Below are 25,720 nucleotides of genomic sequence, written 5' to 3'. Positions count from 1 at the left end.
AGAAGGCGGAACACAATGCAGATCATCTCGCAATACATACCGCCACAAATCGAAAATCGCCACATCACCTGCAAAGAATAACGCAACACGACAAATATCGGAATACAATTTAAATGCACATCCAAATGACAAAGGCCCCACAGCAATTTGCAAAATAACACCAAAACATCCATCATCACCGAGGGCTGCATCTGCAATAATTGACCAGCTTCCACTTGTGTGACGCCCTGTACCATCATGGCACACAGGGCCTACATCAACGTTCCAAAAGGCAACATGGAAGCGGCAAGAACCGCAGGTCCGTCCCATGAGGCAGGCACTAGTCGAGCTGAAAGGCCGAAATGTTGCACCTAGCCACCAGTACAGCGTAAGGGCATGTGGCCCATTGGCGATCGTCCCATAAGATCGAAATGGTGCTCCACTGATTCACCCGAAGCTGCAGGTGTCGAGAGTAAAACCCATCTGGAGGAGTGGCGTAGAGATGGCATCTGCAATAGGGCAGGAGATACCTGTCACCCAAATGAAACACAAATTAACCGATTGCATTACGGGACTCATGATGCATTACAATCTTCATTCAACACACCAAATCCACACCCATATGCATGCTAGCCCACTCCAAAGGAATATACACACCCCTAAATCAGTATCGATTCATAACGAAATCAATCGAGGTAAATACACCATTGGCAACGTCGGTTACTGTGCATGCGTCCGTCAAGATAGAACCCATGACATGGGATTAGTAACGTGCCTAGACACAAGTGTATGAAGGCGCGTCGAGACAGGGAGGATCCGACAAGGGCAGATAGACGTAAGTCCCACTATGGCAGCCTTGCATCACATAGCGCAGGGGAAGGGGAGTGATTCAAAAAACCCATGTACATGGCAGACCCTAAACGGAATCATCTGTCCATGCATCCATTCATCATTCCCTCATCCCGCAATGAAAACGCATGAATATTCACTCACATAATATGTGAAACTTCCATCGCGTCTGTGCGTAATGCAGTCTGCAAAAACCACTGTGCTCCTGGCCGGATCTGTAGTGTTGTGAAGCAAGATGGATTTGGGAACGTCCTGCCTTATCGTCCACTACGCTATTGCGCATCCCATTCAATTCATATCATTCATTGCTTGCTCGTTATGGGCCATGTCCCAAGGACATTCTACAATAGAACCTTACATTTCCAGCCAGACCTGTGGGCGTATCCTCGCCGCTACTTCAAAACCAAAAATGCTGGCCTTCGAATTCCTCACTTGCAACATTACGTCGAAAAGGCTTCTGTGAACGCTTGCATTCACAATTACATCAATGTAGTGCGGCTGTGTGTCATAATGCTAACTGGCTGCAATCACAAATGGGACGCCACGCCCGTCGGTGAAGTACGTTACTGTGCTGCATGAGGGTCGGCCATCGATCGAGCCCTACATACCACTGACTCTTCACAGGTATGTAAGCGGCTGCAATCATAGCATGTGTAACAATGGGAGCATAGCATGAAAATCAGTCAAAGTACATCACACTGCCATCGGGATTTGATACATGATTCCTATCCCAAGATGCCATGCGGCCAAATGCAGCCTTACGTGCGGGACGTGCTCGGCCAGAAGGGATTGCATCTGCCACAGATCCATTCAATCAGCACAGGTGGAGGCCATACAGGCCGACAGCACATATATAGCAGACCCAAACCCCTCCCACAACCACTCCCACTCCAAAATGCTACCGGCAGGACTAGCGATGTTGGGCCTGGGGGACCAGATAGCACTGCAAGTGCTACAACTACAAGAAGACGACGAACAACAACAGGTACAACAACCGGGCGCACAGGGGAGACGGAGGAGAAGGAGGAGGAGGAGGGCAAGGCAGGGTCAGCAAGGCCCACAAGCACTGCCACTACCACCACGCAGGCGGCCCGCAATCCCACGCCTCCGAGCTGATCCGTTCAACCTCACTGCTGAGCAGATCCACACCCTCTACCGTTTGGACCGGGACACCATAATCGCCATTGTGGACATGACACATGCTGACCTCGTGAGCATGATAGATAGCCCAACCGCCATCCCACCCCTACTGAAGGTGGTGTCTGTACTCCACTTCCTGGCCACAGGCACCTACCAGCACACAGTGGGACAGTTGCATGGCATTTCACAGCCACTGTTCTCACGGACACTCTTCCAAGTGCACGATGCCCTCCTGACGCTGTACTGCATGCACCTGAAGATGATGATGAGGGTGGGGATGTGGAGGCACCTCAAGGAGTCCATGAGGCACAGGATGCACGTGCAATCCGACAGAGCATCATAGATGCATGCTTCTAGCAACCACGCATGGTGCCTATTACACGGAAAGGGGACCTGTGGCACTGTGTGTGTGTAGTACAGGCACATTGTGGACTGTACGCCTATGAAGGCCTCGTACGCAAATATCAATGTCCACACGTCATTGGATGATAATGAGGTGCTGTATTGTTAATGTGATTTGATTTATACACCCTATGGACCCGCCACCCAGTGAAGCCCAACACACCCCCTCCACCCTACTACCTCCCCCCCCAACACCAGTGTCCAAATATGCATGCTGTCCGTGGGTAGACGCTATTGCAAGCCCCCTCTACGGGTATCAGGGGCACCCCTGCCCGTGGAGCGCAGGTTCCTGCCAGATCTGCGTTGGGGGCTGCCCTGGACGGAACTTGCCACGGATGATGTCTCTGCCTGCTCGCGTCCATGCATGTCTCTGAGGGTTTGTGAGAGCTCCGAGAGCACACGGCGCACAGCAGCAAGTTCAGCACAAACGTCTTTGGACGTCGCATGCAGTTCCCCCCTCAGGCTCTCGGTGCTTCTCTCCATTTCTCCCCTGAGGCTCTCACTACTTTTCTCTATTTGTGCCCTGAGTGTCTCGGTGGATGTTTCCATGTCTGCCCTGGAACCCCCGCATTCATTTGCATGGTCCTTGAGTAGCGTGGACACTTCCTGCTGTTGCTCGATCAGCAGGTCGAGGGACTGTTGCCTCTGCTGGGCCATGGACATTTGCGGTGGTGTGACAGGGGGGCTGCTCAACACATGTTGCCTTGGCACAGGACTTGTGGGGGTTGGCCAGTCGTCGTCTTCAGGGTGCCCCTGCGTGGTTTCGTCATGGTGTAGGGGATGGAACATGCAGGGGGATTGGGAAAGGTCATGGATGGTACCTACGTCGCCAGCACTGTTTTCCGTGTCGGAGCATGCTGGCATGACAGCTGTGTCACCTATGGTGCTGCTACCACCAGAGGCAGTGCCATCAGATACGTTCTTTGGGGGGACCTGTGGTGCTGGGGTTGTGGACTTGCTGGCTGCTGGGGTGCCTGTTGCAGTCCCCTCCAGTGTGCTGCCACTTGATTCCTGCTGCTGCCGTGTCTTGATCCTTGCACCTGAGGTGGAGGCTCTTGGGACGTTGGTCCTGGCCCTCTTTGCAGGCGTGCTGGTAGGGGTGTCCTGCAGCTCGTCGTTGGTATCGGACCCTGTGGTGGAGTAAAGAGGGGCGAGCGTTAGTTATGGGTCTGTCGGATTTGGAATGGCAACGTATCAAATGCATTGGGGTGGTACATGAGGCTGATTTGGGACTGGGCCTTGGAGGTGGTCTCATTTTCGTGTGGATTGAGGATGCATTCATTTGGCTGCCTGCAGTTAGGGGGTGCATGCTGCACATGTAGGGGTTGTTTATGGCATCTTGATTGATTTGTTTGTTCATTCTGACTTTTAGAGGGCGCTGTCAGGGCAAAGTATGTATTGCACTATGGGGTCACATGGTACTGCACATGTTCGTGTTTTGTGGATTTCGCATTGTTTCTCTTGGCCAACCTACCTGATTCTCCGGATGTCGGCACTCCTTTCTCCATCCCTCCGACTCCCTCTATGCTCTCCATTCCTATGGTGGAGGCGCAGATATCCTCCCAGGGGGTCAACTTGATGGGCGACTCTGAACCCCCCCCGGTAGCTGTGGCGATGTTCCTGTTCGCAGAAAGTATGCTGCGTACGCGGATCCGCAGGTCGTCCCACCGCTTGCGACATTGCTGTGGCGTGCGGGGTGTTGTCCCCACCGCACTTACGCGCTGTGCCACCAGGGCCCATATGGCCTTCTTGTTGGCAAGGGCCGTCCTGGTCATTTGACTGGAGAAGACGACGGCGGCATTTTCCTGGAGGGTCTCGGTGAGCACGGTCAGTTCCTCTCGGGAGAAGTGTACCTGCCGCTTGCGATCACACGCTTTCTTGGCTACCTTTCCCATATTTATTTTTTTAACTGGGGTTGCTAACGGGTTGGGATGTGTGTCAGGGTCGGATTTTTAATGGTTGTGTTGGGATTCGGATTTTATAGTTGTGCGGCGTGCTGTTTCCCGTTCCGGCCACATGCTTTTACTTCCGTTTCCGTATATTTACGGTGCCCGTAATTTGCGGTGCCCGCTCGTTACGGTGACCGCTCATTACGGTGACCGCTAAGATGGGTGGCGGTATTGCACCTGGTGCAGCGTACGGCGGCGGTAAGGGCCGTTTTGGGGTCATTTCCGCCATCGCAGCCTTTCGGATTCCGCCATGGCGTAATGCTCGTGCCCGATGGGTCGTAATTAGCCGCACTTTGCTCCTTCGTGCAATGGCGGAAACGCTATTTACGCTGTTGCGGTCCGGTCAGTCACTTTCCGCCAGGGTCGTAATGAGGCCCTATGTGTTGAACTTTGAACAAAGTGGAATTTTCTGTGCATTCAACATCTTGTAGTGAATGATCTGCCCTCTCTTGTTTCAGATAGGACCATAAAGCGCCAGAGACACTAGAATGGAGGAAGAGAGAGCAAACTCCGTGGCAAAGCGCTTCATAGCTACGCCAGCGAGCTGCGGAGCCGCACCTGTTCATAGAGCCAGCGGTGGTGCGGGCTGGAGGGGGCGGCACGCAATTATTGAGTGAAGGGTGAGCGGAGAGAAACCGGCGAGCCAAGCCGACACCTACCTGGAGGCGCAACAACAACCCGAACGTTGTTGCCGGGAGCCTGCAAACAACTGCCAAATCTAGCTTATGAGAGCGAGCAATCCCTTAGCTCACCAAGAGGATACTAATACTGCGCTGAGCCGTGGAAGCAAAAGAGGTAACTTCCTCGCTCCAGACAAGAAAGCAAAGGGGAGCAGGATGTGTCCAGCAACGCGGAAAGACACAACCGCTCGCATATTTGGGAAGATTGGAAGACGAGGGTTACCCGCTCAGTAGAGTCTCACATTACCGGGGGCAGGCCCTTCGAGAATCAAGGTGCGTGGGCTGCCTCGGTCTTAGAGGCTTGGAAAAGAGAAAAAAACAGTTGAGTGGGGAGGAAGAGAGCGACTAATATTAATCATGAAACCCAGGAATCCATCCCCGTAAAGAAACACAGTTAAGGGGGAACTCCAGAAATACCACGGTTTTGAGAATACTAAGGAATCCAGATATGTGGAGGAAAATGATAGAGAAAATATCCCTCCAACTAAGAGGTTTGAAGCATTTTGTTTTCCCAGAGACACAAGTCTTTTCTGTGTTTGAGACATTCCTTGAAGAACATGTGGAATTCAGTGAGTGATTGACAGTGAAGCAGAACTGCTAGGCCAGTTGAAGATTGGAAATACATCCAGGGAAAAGCCTGGAACACTGAGAGAAACTATATATGACAAGGTTCAGAAATGCCCTCTTCCTCTAAGGAAAACTCTGTCTCCCCTTCTTCCCCTTCCTCCTCACCTTTAATCTGTGGCTTGGGGTCTCTCTACTTCTTTCCTCTCCGGGTTGGTTTCTCCTTTTTTTTAAAGAAGGTAAGGACGGCCATGGAAGGACACCACACTGCCACTAGAATAGTGGGCTGTGGTCGATTCCCTGTGACTGTCAGGAATGGGGAAAAAGCCAGAGGCATAAAAAACCCCAACCACAAGGATGGAAGACAGCTATTGATCGACTCCACGGAAGGTAGAATGGTATGAAGGATCCAATGGTGGGAAGCACTCAGAACGGGAGGTAACAGCAAATGATGGAACAATAAGTGCACCAGCAGACAGGCGGGAAGAAGCACAGAGAGAAGACAAGCGAATAGAAACAGGTAGGTAAAGAGAAGGGCAGGAAAGAAAACAAGAAGTCTGGAGGACCAAAGAAGGAGGAGCCAGGTGGCAGACCAGAGCAGGAGTACTGGAGGTAAGCGTGGAAGAAACCACACGAAAGCAGCTGAAGACAGAAAGCGGGCGTGTATCGCAAGGGAAAACTCACGGAGCGTAACAACAAAGGGAAACCAAAAGTTGCAATGCGTCTGAAAGCCAGAAGAGATGGGCTAAATACTTACGGCAGGACGCGGAGACAAACAACTAGACCGGCAAAGCACATAAGGAAAACATGTGTTGGCACAACTTAATGGCGGCCCCTTTTCCAGCGATCCCAGATCCGCCAGGGCATGACACTATGTGAAGAACCACATACATGGTACTCCATATTTTCTGTTAGGTTTTGTTAAGTTTTAGGGCCAGATAGTGGACACGTTTATTAGGTAGGGAATTTCCCTCTAGCAATAAAGGATAGTGAGGTGTTTTCCTTAAGTTAAATAAAAACCCTTGGAATGTATATCCTCTGGTCCGAGTCCTTCTACAGCCATACCCAATACTGCCATACCGCAGTCCCCAATTAAAAATGTAAATTGGTAGACCATTTTTTAATACCACAAAAACTATTTTGCCTTAGGCGCTCACAAATCTTCGAGAGGAATCCTCATACATATGGGGACAAAGAAAAAAATAAATGTTTCCTCAAAATATGAAATCTTCGCAAAGTCCACTCATTCATCCTGCTCTTATAATCCCTCTAGTAATTCATACAATTGTCCCCATCACATATCATTTTAACCACATGAAAATATTCAGTCCCCCCATAGATTTTCCAAATCCCCACCAGGAAAAAGGGCTGACTTTCCGTGTTCTCCAACCTCAAAGCAATATGGGTGATATATAAATGTTCTTGGAGCCAAGGGGCACCCTGTCCTCTGCTTGATGCTTGATTAAAAAAAAAACATTAATGGATGGAGTTCCTCCAAACTAAAAGAAAATCTTTCCCCACTTTTTCCCTGCTCACAAATGTTGCTAATTGGTAAGGGAAAATAAATGCAAAAAGTAAAGACCACAACTTTTACTTGACGCTTTATAACTTTTGAAAACTTTGTACGGATTTGTACCAAACTTTCTACTTCTACAAACGTTTCCTTACCAATGTTCAAGCTGATTTATCAAATGGATCAGAAGTGACAAGCTTTAGAATTATGGGAAAGTCAACGGATCAGGGGTTCCCTACAACTTTGGGGCAATGACACATGTGGATATATATTTACTGCCATGTGTTTGATAACTAAAATGTAGACACATCCGCATAAGATACAATGCTTCCTAAATATTTGTATTTCCTGCTTGTATTAAAGTTGCTTCCTTGTGTTTCCTCAGGAGTGGTCAGCCTTCTTAGCAATATAGTCGTGCTTGGGATCTTTGTGAAGTATAAGGAACTTCGTACAGCAACAAACGCAATCATTATTAACCTGGCATTTACTGACATTGGAGTCAGTGGAATTGGATACCCTATGTCGGCGGCCTCTGACCTTCATGGAAGCTGGAAATTTGGAAATGCGGGATGCCAGGTATCAGATATATTTAAGTGGTAGTCTTTTCATGATGCAAATGCTCGAGGTCTTAATGCTTTCAATTTGATCAGTAGAACATAGAATGCTAAGCCTGTATAATTTATAAGCTTTGGAAACCTGTCCTGCCAATAAATGTTTTTCTTCTAAAGTCCTCTCATAATGGCTTAGGTAGACCAACTGTTAAAAGTATGTGTAGGGAGGCCATCAGGAGGCGCGCAGGCAATGGCTGCCCGATTCGCGTGCTCCTCCAACAGCCGGGTCGCAAGAGGGATTGAGCCCCCCCGAAACCTCCCTGCGGCAAGAGAGAAAGCTGGAGTGCGGGGGAACCCCCGCGGCCCCCACCGATCGAAACAGCGGGGTCCGAGGACCCCGGGAGAGCGGTGAACAGGCGCTGTGGATTTGGCAGCGGGAGCGCCGCAGAGGACCCGGGTGGCCGCAAACCCGGAAGATAAAATCGCGGCCCGCCGACACAGGAGTTGGAGACAGGTGGGTCCGTCCTCCTGCACTGCAGCGGGAGTCCCCCACTGAGGTGGTGCTCGGAGTGGTCATCTGGAGAATCCGCCTAAGGGTGTGGGCCACCTGCACCCCCCCGGGCGAAGACTGCGCGGGCCGCGCGTGACACGCGCCCGAACCGAAGAAGAGAGTGCTGCGACGATCGGCCTCCGGAGAGGCGTTGGAGCTGGCTCAGGCCCCCTGGGGAGGCTTGCGGATCAACCGCGAGGGAGGCGGCGGCTTCTCAACCTTCTCCCGCCCGCCAGCCTTGGATCCCCAGCCCCACCGCCAGGGAGGACTACAGGCGGCGGGCGCTGGTCGGGCCCGCCACCGCACGGCGACCAAGCCCACCTCCCCCTGCAAGGAGGACCTAAGAGCGCGGCAGAGACCCAGAGGATACCGGGCGTGTACACGCCCAGAGAAGACCCCCCAGACACCGCGGGGCAGTCTGTCAGGACCGAAATGCCTAAAGAGGCTAACCTGGGTGTGTGGCCCCCGCCGGGACCCGGTGGGGCGAGTGCCCACCCAGAGGCCCCCTCCCACTCAACAGGCCCGATTGGGGGACTGCCCCACCTTAAACTAGGACCGGAACCCACGTCCCGGAGACCCACAACATCTTGACCCCGGGTCAGCGTAGCATACCCTCAGGGGCCCACTGGGCCGCGACCCACCAAGCAGCTGGGGGGCAATAACCACCTCAGCCCCGGAGGGAGACCCCATGATCACGCCGGCCGAGTGAACTGACACACACCCCCGGCGTCCACCGCACCATTGCACCCCCGGCCCACCTTGCAGGCTGCCTGTGACCCAGGTGAGAGGCCCCCGTCCCCAGTTGGCGGGGCGTGTGCCCGCCTGAAGGGCTACCCCAGCCCCCCGCAGGGGACATCCCATCGACCACAAAACTCACGGGCGCGACGCACTACGGACTGATCCTGGGGTGGCACAGCACTCCCCCATAGGGCCCCCCGGACTGCAGCGGACCCCGCGCAAAGGACCAACGACACCCCATGAGCTGGAAGAAGGCCCTACAAACGTTTCGCTTCCAAGAAACACCAAACACGACTGAGGTCCCCACTGTCTCCGGTGCTATGGCCCACACGGAACCCGCGGGCCAACCCGCAATGACGATGGAAAAGGGCTTCGCCTCCATCCTTCAGGAGATCAGAGAAATGAGATCCTACATTGCCCAGAAGTTCGAGAAGCTGGACCAAAGGGTAGACAAAATTGAGGATAGGGTCCCTCAAATGGAAAACTATCAAACATCCTCCACATCTCAGGAAATCCAATTTGAAACACGGCTCGCAGCCTTGGAGAAGAGGGACGAAGAGAGAGCCAGGATCATGGACGACTATGAAAATAGGGAAAGGCGGAACAATCTAAGGTTCTTTGGAATTCCGGAGACGGAGGGTGAGACAGAGAGAGAGCTGACTCGAGTGGTGAGAGACATCATCACCCTCTTGTTTGCTGAGGAAATGACAACGGAACTCACGTTTGACCGGGTACACAGGGCCGGGGGAAGAGCGGGGGGCCCCAGAACAGTTCTGGCCCGCTTCCACTATTACACAGAGAAAGCCAAAGTTCAAGAGGCTGCGAGGAAAGCGGGGGCGATAACCTATAACGGCGCACAGATCGCCATTTTTCAAGACCTCTCTGCTTACACCCTAGCCAAACGGAGGATGTGCCGTTCTCTAACACAACAACTGAAAGAGAAGGGGGTCCGCTACAGATGGGGATATCCCTTCTCCCTGTCCTTTGAATACTCTGGCCAAAGCACAACGCTGGTAACCGAAGAGGACATTAAAGGCGCTATTCAAGATTATGTGGGCGAACCCGCCCCCCGGAGGGAACCAGTGGGACTGGAGGCACTCAGAGGGGGCACCCCCGGGCAGCTCAACCCCAGAAGGAGAAAAACCGGCGCGAGAAAGTTCAAGAAACTGAATACACCACCAACGCCAATGGAGGATGACCGGGCCGACTCAGAGGGGTGACACCAGCGACCCCACGGAGATCGGGCCTAGAATGCAGAACGACACTGGAGATGCCTGGTTTGCTGCACCCCCTTGAACTGCAAGTATAAGGGGGCATAGAGGGGACCATAACTGTGGGAACCGAGTGATGCACCAACCAAGGCCCGGGAGAGTAACTAAAATAGGAGGTCCGGGGGAGCGAACAGAGGGGGGACGGGGGTGGGCTCACGGTAGCGAGCTTGGGATCTGACGCCTGGCCGAGGGGGAATCGGCTGGTGGTCCAGCCAACAACCCAGGAATGTAAGAACAACATGGCAGGACGCCGGGGAGGGGGTTTGTTCACATGGTGGTGGTTTTAGGGTGGGGAATGCGTTGGGGGGAATGTTGGGGAAACGTTTCAAAGAGATCCAAACAAGAAAATACAGTAAGCAGGGAGGGAGCGCCCTTGCGACACCGGTGACCAAGGGGAAAGGCGACAGCGACTATGGCTGACGACCGACCAGCCCTAGGGGTGGGAACCCTGAATGTGCAGGGCTTGAACACCCCCACGAAAAGATCCCTAATCAGTAGGGAATTTAGGAGGGCCAAGCTGGACCTGCTTTTTGTGCAGGAAACACACTGGGCGAGGGGGAGGGAGCCCAGGGTGCGGGGTGGTGGAATTGAAGAGATATTCTATGCATCTCACAAAGGGAAGAAAAGAGGGGTTGCAATTTTGATTGCAAGGGGGCTGAATTTCAAGAAAGACTCCATCCTAAGGGACCCCGAAGGCCGTTACCTCTTCTGACGAGGCTCCCTACAAGGATCACCCATAACCCTGGTGGTTGTATACGCCCTGAACGAGGGCCAGGCCCAATTCTGGGAGGGAACGGGGGAAAGACTGAAAACCTTTGTCCAAGGCCCATTGGTGGTGGGAGGCGATTTTAATATGGTCCTAGACTCATCCAGAGATAGACAACGGGTAGGTGCTCCAAACCCCAGACCTGCTGGAGACGCCACGTCTCGCCTGCTTCCAAAGGGTGAATGATGACCTGAACCTGGTGGACACGTTACCCACCCCCCGAGAGGGGACTCACTCTTTCTCATACTACTCCTCCACCCACAAAGCCTTCTCCAGAATAGATTATATCCTTGCAGATGAGGTACTCCGACCACACATAGCGGGTTACAGGATAGATCCCGTCCCCTGGTCAGACCACGACTTGGTCAGGGTGACCTTGGCAGAGGACTGGGGCAAAGAACGGAGGGGACGCTGGAGATGCAATGACGCCATCTTGAGACACGAGGTCCATGCCCAGACTGTTCTGGAGGCCATCACAGAGTTCTTCGAGCTTAACGATAATGGGGAGGTGGGCACGCATACTCTCTGGGACGCCTTTAAGGCAACACTAAGAGGAGTGCTCATAAAAATTGGTTCCCGACAGAAAATGGAAAGGGAGACCCAGGAGAGAACTCTGAGGGAAAGAATAGTGCGCCTCCAACCGGGGGGCTCCCCGGCACAAACCCTAGAGCGAGACCGCATGGCCACCCTGGAGGATTACAGGCTCCAATTGAAAAACCTACTCCTCCATAAAACAGAGAAAAGCCTCCAAATGGTCAAACAGAAATACTACGAGAAGGGGGACAGAGCGGATAGGATCCTGGCCTGGAAACTGAGGGAGGTCCAGAGAAGCAGAATGGTGAAGGGAGTGAGGGACAGTAGGGGCACAATGGGATTTGACACCCCCCCATATAAGCGAAGCCTTCCATCAATATTATGAGACACTATATACCTCCGAATATGACGGCAGCGATGCCCATATCGAAGAGTTCCTCGACTCCATACAGATACCTTCCCTCTCACGAGATCAGGCAGAGGGGCTGGAGGGCCGGGTGAACGAGGAAGAAGTGGAGACGGCGATTAGTGGGATGAAGGTGGGGACTTCCCCGGGGGAGGATGGCTTCTCAGTGTATTTCTATAAGAGGTTCCGATCCACCCTGTCTCCATACCTGGCGAAAGTTTTCAACTCGGTGTTGGAGGGGGGCACTCTCCACGACACCATGATGGGAACCATTATAGTGGTCCTTCCCAAGGAAGGAAAAGACCTGAGGGAGTGTTCGTCCTACCGACCCATATCGCTGCTCAATATCGACGTCAAGATCTTGGCTAAGGTGGTGGGTAGGAGGATGGAGGGGATAATGCAGAAGCTAATCCACGGGGACCAGGTGGGTTTCATTAGGGGCAGACAGGGTTCGGATAATATCCGCAAAACGATAGACTTGGTTCACTTCGCCCAAAATTCTAATCTTGAGGCGTGCATCCTGTCCCTAGACTCGGAAAAAGCTTTCGACAGAGTAGAGTGGAGATACATGACTCTCCTTATCCAACGAATGGGCTTTGAGTCGCACATCCTGAGCTGGGTCGCCGCACTCTACAGAGCCCCTACAGCAAGGGTCCAGGTGAACGGAGTGCTGTCAAAATCCTTCCCCCTTACCCGAGGAACTAGACAGGGATGCCCTCTTTCCCCCCTCCTGTATGTCCTCACGATGGAAGCTTTGGCCATAGCGGTTAGGTCCCACCCAGACATCAGGGGTATCAGAAGGGGAGAGGTGGAATTCAAGCTATCCCTATTTGCGGATGATATCCTAGCATATCTGGTGGACCCAGGCTCTTCGGTCCCTCTCCTCCTGTCCCTGGTTGGTTCGTTCGGGAGGTTCTCTGGCCTAAAAATAAATACCGCCAAGTCCGTCCTCCTTCCGATGCGACTGGTGGACCCGGTACTAGACCCCCTGACTAGGTTTCATGGGATAGCGGTGAGCAAGAACAAAATAAAATACCTGGGGGTTCTCCTCACTAGGGATTTAACAAAACTAGGGTCCTCCAACTATGAACCCATGCTATCTGAGATCGCCGCTGATTTGAGAAGATGGGGAGGAATGATCCTCTCATGGTACGGTCGGATGACGGCAGTCAAAATGAACATACTGCCTCGGCTTCTGTACCTTTTTACAGTCCTCCCTACCCGAGTACCCGCTCAAACATTTGTAGACCTACACAAGGGGGTCCGAGATTTCATTTGGCAGGGGAAAACCCCGCGGATTGGCAGGGCCACCTTGACACTTCCGAGAGAGGAGGGGGGTTTTGGTCTCCCAGATTTCCAACTGTACTATCACGCAGCGCAACTGCGGGTCCCTCTAAAACACATGAAGGAAGGTTTACGGACATATTGGTCATACCTAGAGGACATGGATGTCCACCCTCTAAAAGTCTGTGACCTCTTGTGGGCTCCTCGCAGGTCTATCCCGAAGCAAGCTCTAGCCCACCCGACCCTGGGTGTTCTCTGGGACATTTGGAGGGAGTGCCCCCGGACAGCACATCTTTCTTCATGGCCGTCCCCCATGACTTCCTTGTGGGGGCCCTCCCTGAAATTGGGCAGCAGAGGGTTCAGACAATCCCAGAGTTGGTCAGATGCATGAATGGAATGGGCGGGCCAGCTGTTCAGGGAGGGAGAATTCTTGAGTTATGAGGACCTCCGGGAGGGGCTGGGAGGCGGGGCCCTCTCCATCTTCGAATACCTCCGCCTCAAGGGCATCCTCAACGACCCCGTGTGGGGCCCTAACCTGCGGCGACAACTAACGCCCTTCGAGAAACTCCTTGACTCAGCAACCTCTAGAAAGGGAGCGGTCTCCCGCATGTACACTGTCCTAAACACTCATGACCTCCAGGCTAGGCGAGGATTCTGGGGTTTTTGGAGTGACCTGGCGGGGGAGGAGATATCTGAGGACGCCTGGGCTCGCATTTTCAAGATATCGTTTCATGGCAATCTTTTTACCTCAGACATGGAACACAACTTTAAAATCCTGCAGGGGTGGCACAGGGATCCAGTAAAACTCTCGAGAATGTTCGCAGGGGTATCCCCTGAATGCCCGAGGGGCTGCGGCCAGTTAGGGACTAGAAGTCATATGTGGTGGTTATGTCGAAGGTACAAACCTATTGGGAAGCGGTGAGAGATTGGATAGCGGAGGTAACCGAGGACCCTCTACCCCTCAACCCGCTGACCATGCTGCTGGGCCTCCCCCCGGAGGAAACGGAAATACACCGGTACCCTAGGATGTGGGAAACCATGTTGAGAGCAGGCAGAGTAGCCCTGGCCCAGAGGTGGAAGAGCCCGGAAACACCTTCCAAAGACGACTGGACCAAAAAACTTAAGAACATGTTCTTGATGGACAAACTGACTGCCTTGGTGAACAATGACTAAAGCTCATTCCTCGCTGAATGGTATGGGGTCCAGCAGGCATGGGGATGGGATGTCCACTAGTCCCGAAATCGTGTCCCCGGGGGGTCCCCACGGCCTGGGGCGATGTCGGCTTCTGGCCAGTAACTGAATGGGTCACATGTTGCGGCGCTCCAAAGACCCAGGAAAATATGTGAAAGTTTGGTCTCTTTTTTGCTGTTATGTTTGGTTTGGACATGGTGAGGGGGAGGGCGTGAAAGGGGGGGGGCTCAGTTAGGCCCTGCTTTCTGTTTTTATGTTTTACAAAATGCTAATAAAAACCAAAGTTTTAAAAAAAAAATGTATGTGTAGGGTTTCCACTAAGTTAGTCCTGACTCTGGCAATGGTAATGTGTAAAAGCAGTCTGGCTTTGCTCTTAGGAGTGAACATGATGGTTAAACACATTCACACACAATAAAGCAAGGTCTACATAGTACAGTTACTGAAAAATATATGATTCCATTAAGTCAAGAATCAAGTCTTATCTACATTTCAGGTACGTACTTAAACAGTCACAAGCATTCTAAAAATAGTTAAGTGTCTATAAAGCACACACAACCCAATTTAAAACAGAAGCACACAAAATGTGTTCCAATCTTGTTAAAAGCCAAGAAGTCGCCCAAAAAAAGAAGGTAAGTATTAAAAATCAGCAGTGCGCTCCTAAAATCACATACTCTATCCAAACAAGCATGCAGTACACTTCTACAGGTAGGTGATATATTTAAGGACTGGTCGTTAGTTTGGATATTCCTAAAAATATGTCCATAATTACTAACACAAATTCAGGCGACAGATCACTGCTTTACTGAAAATATAGATACACATTCATTCATTCTCGTCATTTCTATAGCACCTTTCACCATGGGTATGGTCCCAAGGTTCTGTAGGTTAAACGCCATTGGAGGAACCAAAGTCCAAAGTATGGGAAATTGGGAGGTGCTATTACGTGTGTGTGCCTTATGGCCATTAAAGGTTATGAGGGGTGGACAAGTCCAAGCTAGCCACCCAGGTCTAAATGGCATGTGGATGGTTGGAGAGAGGTACACTAGAAAAATAAACTGGAGGGGATATGTAAGAGGATAGTCAATTATGTGTGTAGCTACAGTTCGACTAGGGGCAGTACCCTGGCCAGCTCCACAACCTTTCAAGTGCTATGTGGAGGTTGTCGCCGGAGATCTTCTAGGTGCAAATGGCTGAAATCTGTGCAAAACAATGGCTACCCTCATAAATCTTCCGAGAGCAACACCGAGGTCACCCTCATTAATTATTTCAGGTGCATCACATTGGCCAGCCACACAAATCATCTAAGTGCAACACGTTTGATACCCTCGTGGATATCATAGAGCAGTACCATGGCTACGCTAATCAATCATCTAAGTGCTAGATATTGGCCACATTGCTTAACCACCTAGTTCAACACGTTGGCCACCTCCAAAATCCTTCTGAGTAGAACACATTTTTCAACCCCCAAATTGATATAAGTGCAATACATTGCCTATCCCCAAAATCCATCTAGGTGCAACACATTGCCCACCCTCAATAATTCATCTAAGTGCAATACATTGCCTATCCCCTAATAATCCATCTAAGTGTGATACATTCCCTACCCCCTTTAACAGAGTTCCATTGGAGCCTCACAGAGATCCTTTGGGCTGGTGAGGATGGAAATCAAGTTCCAAAGCCAAGTCTCATGACTTGAGTCCTGGAGAAGAAGGAATGCAGAGACAGAGTCAATGTCTGTTGCAGTGACTATTTGGGTGATTGTGGGGGAAAAGGACTGCAGATAGAAGTCCCAAGACCCTGGAGAAAAGGACCAGTGAAGTATTGGAGGTTAGAAGGATGTGACTTGGGTTGTTGTGTGGTGTTGGGGAAGCCCACTAGTTGCACGTTAGATTGTTGGATCCGTTCTTGGCATTTCACTTTGGTGGTGGTGCCTGTTCCTGTTGCAGGGTCTACAAGCAGAGACTCTGGAGTTGGCTGGGTGAACAAAACTGCCAGGAATAATTCATGATGCCTCCAGGTGACCCACTATGTTAAGTGTGTGATGACCACAGTAGTGTGGACGCACAACACTGACCCTATAAAGCAGTTCACAGGAGGGTCCAATAAGAACAAAAAGCTTCAAGACTGGATGTAGAACAACGGTCCCATTGGGAGGAGCAGATGCAAATGTCAGAGTCAGGATGTCCTACATAGGAGCAGGTACTTTTAGAATAATATCAACAATGCCTCTTGGGTTCCAGCAGAGTATCATGGGTCTAGGAAGCTTCTGGGGGAGCACAGAGTGGTACAGTTCTTGGGGTTCCAGCTGTTTCTGCTGGAGCAGGATCAGTAGTCCCTTGGTCAGAGAGGCGGAATTGCAGCAGGGGGTAAGGTCCCATATTTGGGGTACGGTGATGGGACTAAGAAGACCATAAGGGCTGTGTTTCCCCACCCACTCCATGATGCAGGCCTTATAGCCGTTATACCTCCGGGTCTGGGCACTACCAACAAATACAATACATAAATACATGAATAAATAAATTAGGAGGAGGTAGACTAAGAATGTGCCTGGGTTCTTAGTCCATCACCAGCCTGAGGATTTCCACTCACCCTAGGACCTTTAATAGCTCTAATGGCATAACACCCCAAGACTCTGAAGGTAGCAAGGAATCTTAATGAGGAGAGGAAGGGCAAGGGCTCGTAAAAGTGATGACTGTAGAGTGCCCAAATAAGGGAAAACAGTACTGTGGTTATAAGTGGAAAAGAGGGGAACATTTTGTTTATTATTATTTCAATAAAAAACATCACAATAAAGTCATTCATTCATACCGTTCATTTCTAAAGCAGTTCATTATTTTGAGAACACAGGAATTTTCATATAAACATTTTTAAACTTCCAATGTTTTTAGCTGTGTCCCTAACAATTGTCCACGTTGTAAACATTATCAACAATGTCTGGTAGAAATCTTCCAGACGGATTGTGTATGTCTTCTTCAGGATATGTGAACATTTGTGATTTCTATAAAGGGAGAGATTTTCCATTCAGAACACAACATGCTTTATGGAGGGTCTCATCAATGAAGACAAATTTAAGATTCATTTCGCTGTTGGCAAAATATGAATCTTTATGAAAATTACTTCCGAACTCACGTTTAAAAAGATATATTCGGAACGCACTGGAAACTCGCCTTTATAGAAATCACAAATGTTCACATATCCTCAAGAAGACACACACAATCCGTCTGGAAGATTTCTACCAGACATTGTCGAGTCGAAACTATTGTTAACCTGGAAGCCCTTTAATAATAGAAGAACTATGTGTTGGGGCACCTATAGTCGATAATGTTTACATCATGGACAATTGTTAGGGACACAGTTAAAAACATTGGAAGTTTAAAAAAGTTTATATGAAAATTCATGTGTTCTCAAAATAATGAACTGCTTTAGAACTGAACGGTATGAATGAAGTATGAATGAATGACTTTATTATGATGTTTTTTATTGAAATAATAATAAAAAAAATGTTCCCCCCCTTTGTTACATTTAAATCAGAATGAAATAAAACAATGATTTAATATTTACAGCTCTAGTCTCGATCTCCCCAGTTTTTCCTTGAAATTCTCCCGGCACAACCATTGTTCTATAGATTACTGTTCTACCTCAGGGTGCCAGTGGCAGTAGAGGTCCCCACCTATGGGTTTTTTGTTGCATAAGTGGAAAAGAGACACTGAGCTCAGACATGTTACTCAACACAGGCGATTTATTTTCTTCTTATGCTGCCTTCTACACAATTAGAGGGGTAAGGAAGAGCTGTTGGGTTGTTGTGCTCTAGACTATGGGTTCTCTAGGGGTTGTGCAGATACTCTTATTTTTCAGATTCAACTATCCACAAGTTCAAGAAGACCCAGGTGTAGTGTTCTGATCCCTCTCCCTCAATGACCTAGTTGCAAATGGAGAGACAAGACATGAAGAACAGGCACACCTCATTGGCCTCACAAGTTAGAGATGCTCCCCTTTGGCTTGCTGCATTGCCTGTTAAGGCCAGAGTTCCCTGCCCACCCCAAGCTGGCTTGGTTTATCCCACTTTCCAGGGAGTGCTAGGGGTCTCTGGCATGCTGGGTGCTTGGCTGTACCTTATAATGCTGGTAAGTAGGGTTGCCCAGAGGTTTTGTGTGGTTATGTGGTTAGCTGGGGTGATCCTGTTCCATAGTTCCTGCATAAATGATCATTCATAACTTCCTTTAGGTGTACAGCTGTACAAGTTTGCACAGCAACAACAATCATACATTGCATAGGCATCCCCATTACTGTCAGTATCCAAAATATATTGCACTAAACAGAAGAAGACCGGTGAATATGATTTTCTAGTGCTTTCTGTTAACTGTTCGGTCAGGATGGTAGGTTAACAAGTAGCAGTGTCCGGGAACAGGGGGGGATCACTCCAGACTTAGGCCCCAAAGGGATAGCATTCACACCTGACATTACGGACTTGTGTGGCGAGGGACCCCAAGAGTATGGGCTCAATTACGCGTTTTGCCCGGGAATTTCATGTCCTGTTGGTTTTCAGAATGTCCCTAACCACTCCGAAGTCTCGAGATTTTAACTCAACAGAGTCAGGAGCATCCTCCCCCATTTTTGGAATAATGATACAATCAACAATTTGATTCCTTTAAGAAAATAGCACCCCCTTACAGTTCGTAGCCAGTGGAAGCTTTTGTTTAATAATGCTTCCCTCGGTTTGTGCCGCTTTGAAGATGATTTGGGGACTCCTTGGAGGAATATTGACCTGGTTACAAGAGGCCTGTTGTAATTAGCCAAGGGCATTACTAAGTCCTAGGTTGGTACTTTGGTTGATGCAGCACCATGCAAGGGCCCCGACAAAGCAGGTCCATCTTCTGGTGAATTAGTGGGCATCCCTTTACCCCCTTCTTTACACACTTAGGCTTTCACATTAGTAGACCCTGCTCTGATCCCTTCACCAGATCTACTATTTCCATGGCTTGCCTTAGGGTGGTTTAGATAGCCAGCTTCATTGTGAGGTGCAATGGATCTCAAATTGGTTAAAATGCTCATGGCCCGCTTCTCTTCCACCTGAGTAACTGTGGGCCCCCCTGCTTCAGGTCCCCGTCCAACCAATTGGAATAGAGACAAGAGCAGATGGCCTGTCAAAGGTTCAGCCAGGACTATACTGCAATTGCAGCAACACTCATTTAGCTCTAGCCCCCCCACCCCTTCCTGATCTGGGGTGTTGGTGAGCATATCCATAGGATTAGTTACTAAACAAGGTGTGCTAATCAATAGGGATGCATTAATTGGCCCTAAATGAAGTACCAGACTCTCCCCATACAGTCACAAAGTATGCTGGGTGCATTAGCCCCCCCATCTATCGATAGAGGGGAGACTCAGAAGTTACACTCTGCCTCAGACCTATGGTGATGGGAGCAGAAACTGAGTCTGGAACAGCTAGGAAAAGGAAACTAGAAGGCTTTTCTGAGAGCATCTGCTGGTGTTGATTAGCTTGGGCAGTGGGCCAGCTATCAGCGGATCCCCCAACCCCCAGCACTCTGGACATGCAAGGCCCGATTCAGCAGCAATATGGCATGTCTGGGGATCGGATGCATTGATGGCCATAGTAGTGTCCGGTAGTGTCAGGTGTATCAGATACCCCCCCTCCCTGGATACCAGACTAGTGGGGGTGCCTGGTGCGCCCCAAAAGTGCTGGATCTCACTTATCAGCAGGTGGGCTTCAGCAAAGGCACTAGTACAATCGACCAGATTAAGGCCTTCAAGAACTGCTGCAATCTGGGGAGCCATGAAAGTTGGAATTAATTATTGCTTTTTCCTTTTCAGTATCAATAATTTTCTTTTGGGACCCAGTCCTGGTCCAAGTCCAAGTCCAGGTCCAGGTGCAAGGCCGGATCTGGATACCGGGCTGATTCTTGAGTAGATGAGGGCAGCATTACGACTATGCCGGCAAGGTCAGAGTGGAAAACAAGAAAACGGGACCTCCACCAGCCTTGAGCCTCACCCTCGTGTTTGTTTCCAGAAGTGCGATTACAGATTTATGATGTGTCAATGGTTTTCCAGTGAAGGCAATGAAAATAATACTCTAAGGGGTCAATACAAAATGTTACCTTCCTTTTTAGGCTCTTGTTAAATTAGAGGGGTGAGCAGCCCACCGGTCTGCACAGCTCCAAACAGCCCAGCACAGCTCCACACTGTGCACAACACCAGAAAGTAAATGCAAACCCGATGCTCTCAGTGTGCCGGGTCCTTGCAGAGTCCAGGTTCAGATACAAGACTGTTCCCAAGTCCGAATCCAGGCCAGGGCCAACAACAGGGAAAGGAAAAGTACTCACCCCTGCGTGCTCGCAAACATTCTTGTGGGACGCTAACACCCTCACCCTTTGACCCATCGGGCTTCATCCCTGGTGGGAGGTGCTCGAGGATTTGTAGATGAAGGGTGCATAGCCAAAGTCACGAGTAGCAAAGCCCTCCCGGGCAGTCAGGAAAGCAGGCACCCAACAGCACCCTGCGGGACGCAACCACCCGCCCCCTTGGTCCTCGCAGGCTTCGTCCGTGGCAGGAGGCGCTGGAGGATTTGTAGATGAAGGGGGCATGGCCAAAGTCATGAGTAGCAAATCCCTGCAGGGCAGGCAGGACAGCAGGCACCCAACAGCACCCTGTGGGACGCTAAAACCCGCACCCTCTATCCCCCATTGTATGTAGGGAACTGCTCATACAACAGACACCAGGTAGGTCCCAACTCATGGGTCCAAGTGGTGTGGCGGCAGATTTTCTTATGCTGACCCCAGTGAAGTCTTCTTGCCTCTCCATATTATGCTCCTTGCTAAGCTGGCTGGTGAAGGATCTTTTATTTGGTGGCAGAGAGCTGCAGTTTCCCACTGCGGCTCCCTGTCTTTTCACCCATCTTCTGTATGGGTCTACCAGCTGGGAGTCAGTATGCCATGGTCACCCACACAGATCACCCCGTAAAGCCCTGACAGTAGGCCAAGCTAAGTAAAAAAGAGAAACAATCTGCATTGACCATCAATTATCCCCTACGGTGACAAGCATGGAAGTGAAATGGTTAAAGAGCCACCAGCTATTGGTGAATGCAATGATTCTAGTGTTTATGTTGGGCCAACCAGGTGAGGGGAGCATGGTCTATGAACAACGCAAGCATTCATCCCAAAATATAGTAGCACAAGGACTCAACAGCTCACTTAGTGAGATCATCGAATACTATTGCTCGTGGGGCAATTACGTCAAATGAAGACAAGTGGTTGCTCATCCTCTGGTGTTTTTTTGCAAATGAACGGACCCTAAGCCAACTCCAGAAGCAACCTTTGCATGAAAAAGGGATCCCTGAAGGGAGGCAGTGCACTGGGGGAGTCATTTTGTCAAGGCATGTTTCAAAACAAAGGCCTGATGTGTGGGATCAGGAGCAGGGCCCACTCTCTTCACTTGTTATTTGAATGTCATTCAAGGAAACCCCATTGTTTAATATCACACGGCAATTGTTGGAAAGAGGGGAATAAATCACCAATAAAAGGCAACAAAGCCCAGGTAGGTGCATACTTCTTTCAGAGTCCCCAGGAGAGGCAGTGCGCGATGACTTCCACCTTGTCAACCTCGGGTTTGATGGCTCCAACCCCCACCACATATGCCAGGTACTTTGTTGGATGGTTGCTAGTACTGCCTCTCTGTGGCTCATCCTCAAACCTGCTTCCCTAAAAGTCTTTAACAGATGTTGAAGATGGCCGAGATGAGATTCCCAATTGATGTTCTACACAATGAGGTCATCAAGATATACAGCTGCATACTCAGTGGTCTCTGAGTGCTTGGTCAATTAACATCTGAAAACTTTCAGGAGCTCTGTGTAGGCCAAATGGGAGGGCCTTGAATTCGTGCAGCTCTTAGAGTGGGGCTTATGCTGCCTTTTTCTTGATTTTGCTGGTGAAGGGGGGTTTGCCAATATCCCTTAGTGAGGTCGATAGTGTTTATGTATTTGACGATTCCTAATCTGTCCATCATTTTTCCCACTCATGGCATTATATATGACTTGTAGGTTGGAATGTTATCCCGTCGTCAAAGGTCCATTCCGTAATTGATTGAGCCATCCGGTTTGGGTCTGAGGACCATTCGGGAGCACCAATGACTTGAGGAGAATGCTATTATTCCGAACTTGGGTAACTCTGCGATTTCAATCTCTGCAAACTTTTTTCTGACTTCAAAGATCCTGTACGATTTTAGCCTGATGACAAAATCAGATTTGGATCTTCTACCTAAGGTGTGGGACCTGGCAAATGAGCAAGTACTCCTTTTCTGGCAGTCATTACTTTTTGTAGTTCAGTTCACTGTTGACATGTTAAGGAGATTCCAATGGAAAGGTCTTCCATACTTTCCAGTTTCTGTACCAGATACATTTCTAAATACTCATGTTGTTCTGGAATTATTAGACAGACATCTACCTGTGGCTTGGTCGAGGAGTTTACTCTTTGTGGTGGGTAATAATACCAAAACTTGATCCCAAGGTTCAAAGGTAAATAGCCTTGTTCCCTGATTCTAATAGGTGTCCCTGAGTTTGTGGCTTTTGTAGGGTTCAGGTGGCTTCCTCCTGTATTGTTTTAAGATGTTGTTTTAGATCTTGAGAATATTCCACTTGGGTTGTGTCCTCTGGGGGTTATTACTCCAATTTTACCTAAAGGAGATATGGGAAGGTACAAGGATTGTGGCCAAAGAGTAGTTTGAAGGGAGAATACTGTAGGCGACTGAGTGCTGTGTAGGTCCATCAACATGAGGAGAAGAATCCAGTTATAAATCTTGCCCTCTGGGCTGTGTGATGAATCCTGCAGAGTCATCACTGATCCCCAGCTAGAGTTTCCTCCCATGTGGCCAGGCGATGGCAGTCACTACCTGATCCTGACCCTGGGGGTGGTATTATGATGGAGGATCACATAGGAAGAGATGGCTGTCGGGGAAATGGGGTGGCCCTATCAGGAGGGACGCAGTATTCTTGCCTTCCCATAGAGAAAGGCACATAATTCATAAATTCTTGATGGCTGATTGTCACTTTACAAATCCCTCCCATTGTAGGACCCAAAGACCAGTTTCTGCAAAACACTCTGCAGAATACCATTCATACCACATATACATATAATACACATAACATTTCCTGTCTCAGATGTTTTGTCTTAAACAAAAACCCTAAACAATATTTTGGAAGGCCAAAACACCCTATGGACTCTAACTCCCATGTCTCAAGTACTGAGACGAGGAAGAGGAAAACAGTAGTTAATATGGATTTCAAGAAACCCCAAGCTAAACACGCAGACTAGTTGTGTGGGACATTTAAAAATGGCCTGCGCATTCAATTGGAAGTCAGGGAAGAAAGAAGCAGAGCGAGCGAAGCTGGAAACAGAACCGCAGGTGAAAGCAGACACACAAGAACGGACCGTGCTGAAGGAGGCATGTGCTTTCAAGCTGCTGCTTGTAAGCATTACCTATCAGAGTGGTGGAAGACCTAGGGAAGCACAGTGGGCATTGGGGGAAAGCCACTGAGGAACCGGAAGCAGCAACAAAGCTGTGGAGGACACTGTCGTGCCAAACAGAAGCAGCTTCACCAGCAAGTGATCACAGAGCTAGCAGGGGAGCTGAAAGTGGGACTGCAGAGTGGGAGACACCATTCCCGAGTGAAGATTTCGGCTCAGCAACGTGCCACGGGTCAGAAACGCTATCAGACACCAGTGAGTCTGCCCAGTGATGCTGGGGACCCCACAGCGTATCTACAGGCATATGAACAATTAAGAACACATTTTGAAGACCGACCAAGTAAAATAGAAAGACAGAATTTGCACAAATTATCATGCATGAGATGTCAATATGGGGAAAGTTGGAGCAAATGTTACTACAAGCAGATGAATGTTAATGAAGAAGTTAGAAGACAGAATGTGCACAAGCCTCCGTATCTGAGATGTCAATATGAGCAAAGTTGGAGCAAGTATTGCTGCAAGCAAATGAATATTGGTGAAGAAGTTAAAAGACAGAACTTGAACATATCTCCATATATGAGAGTCCATTATGGGGAAAGTTGGAACAAATAGTATCTAAAGCCAATGAAGTATAGATAGTGCAGAAATACTGAAAGACAGAGAGAACATTGAAAGAAGTCCTGGTAAATCAAATACATCAGTCAGTGAGCCTTTGGTTGAAAGATACCTGGCCAGAGAGTATACCAGAGGATCTACCAAACCCAGAAAGGGAATCCTAGCAGGGAAGTGCTCCAGGTAATCCATGTAAAGTATATGAAAGAAAAAGACATTGTGAAAATATACCTGGCAGGAGAGTATACCCGGGGATCTAGCGAATCTACTGAAAGATACCTGGCAGGGGAATATACCAGGAGGTCATCCTTAAGAAGTATTGAAGAGGCACTTTTGCCATCCTTCAGAAGTTGTTGTATGGAAGAGCCATTTCTGCCATCCTTAAGGAAACATTTGGCCTCATTATGACCCTTGTGGCGGTAATGATTTTTTTACCATAGCCCAGGAAAGGGCAATTACTGGGTCATGCCAACCTTGGTGGACCCGGTAATTGCCCTTTTCTGGGCTCCGGTAAAAATTAATCCCCATTCCCATTTGAGCCCCATAGGGCCCGTTGTTAGCATCCTGGTCTGCTAGCGGGTCCTGCTGAGGACGCCTGGTCTGGCCAGGCGTCCTGAGCGGGACCCGCAGCAGACCTCGTAATGAGGCGGCCCGGAATGAACGGTGCTGGTCCCTTTACCAGCACCGTTCATTCCGCGGCTGCCAGGATCCTAATGAGGCCCATTGTTTGAAAAATGCACTTTCACCATCCTTCCTGAAATAATCCAGGGGAAGAGAACCATCCTCTGGATCCACACAGTTCTCCTTGGAAGAAGACATTTTTGGTGGATTTATCTATTTGCTTTACATGTGAACACATTTTGCTAAACCTAGAGCAGAGAAATGTTTCCTTGCACTCTTTAGTTGTTCATTTTTAGTGTGATGGTCGAGATGTTTTGGACACAAGCACAGTTTAAATCATTTTGACAAGACACAGACTGATCTTTAGTTTTAGTTTCCTAGGCAGGGAAACACTCTTTAGGATAGTGACAGAAAGACCTTTATCCAACCCCTTTATTTTATTAACGTTGTCTAATGTTGAAAACATTACAACTTTGTGGTCACCTCTCATTTCTGACCCTTCACAGCTGACTGATTTCCAAATCACCTGTGTTGATAGTCTGGTTGAACCTCTGAACCATTCCATCAGTTTGGATGTGCCACTAATTTCCTGAATTGTTTATCTCTCAGTACACGTCTAGCCATTTCCCCCATACCTTTTCAAATCT

The 25,720-nt window shown here is 49.5% G+C and overlaps 1 protein-coding gene across 1 annotated transcript in view; it reads left to right on the top strand.

Moving 5' to 3' along the window:
- RRH (retinal pigment epithelium-derived rhodopsin homolog) overlaps window positions 1–25,720 on the top strand; it is a 409,764-nt gene that overhangs the window by 147,368 nt on the left and 236,676 nt on the right. Inside the window, exon 2 of the mRNA XM_069630737.1 lies at window positions 7,462–7,652. Coding sequence (XP_069486838.1) covers window positions 7,462–7,652 — 191 coding nt within the window. The remainder of the gene's footprint in view (window positions 1–7,461; window positions 7,653–25,720) is intronic.

This window comes from Ambystoma mexicanum, chromosome 6q, assembly GCF_040938575.1.
Source record: "Ambystoma mexicanum isolate Mex_15411 chromosome 6q, UKY_AmexF1_1, whole genome shotgun sequence".
Classification (NCBI taxonomy): Eukaryota; Metazoa; Chordata; class Amphibia; order Caudata; family Ambystomatidae; genus Ambystoma; species Ambystoma mexicanum.
The sequence above is the reverse complement of the archived record's forward strand: the minus strand, read 5'-3'. Positions and strand labels throughout refer to the sequence as shown.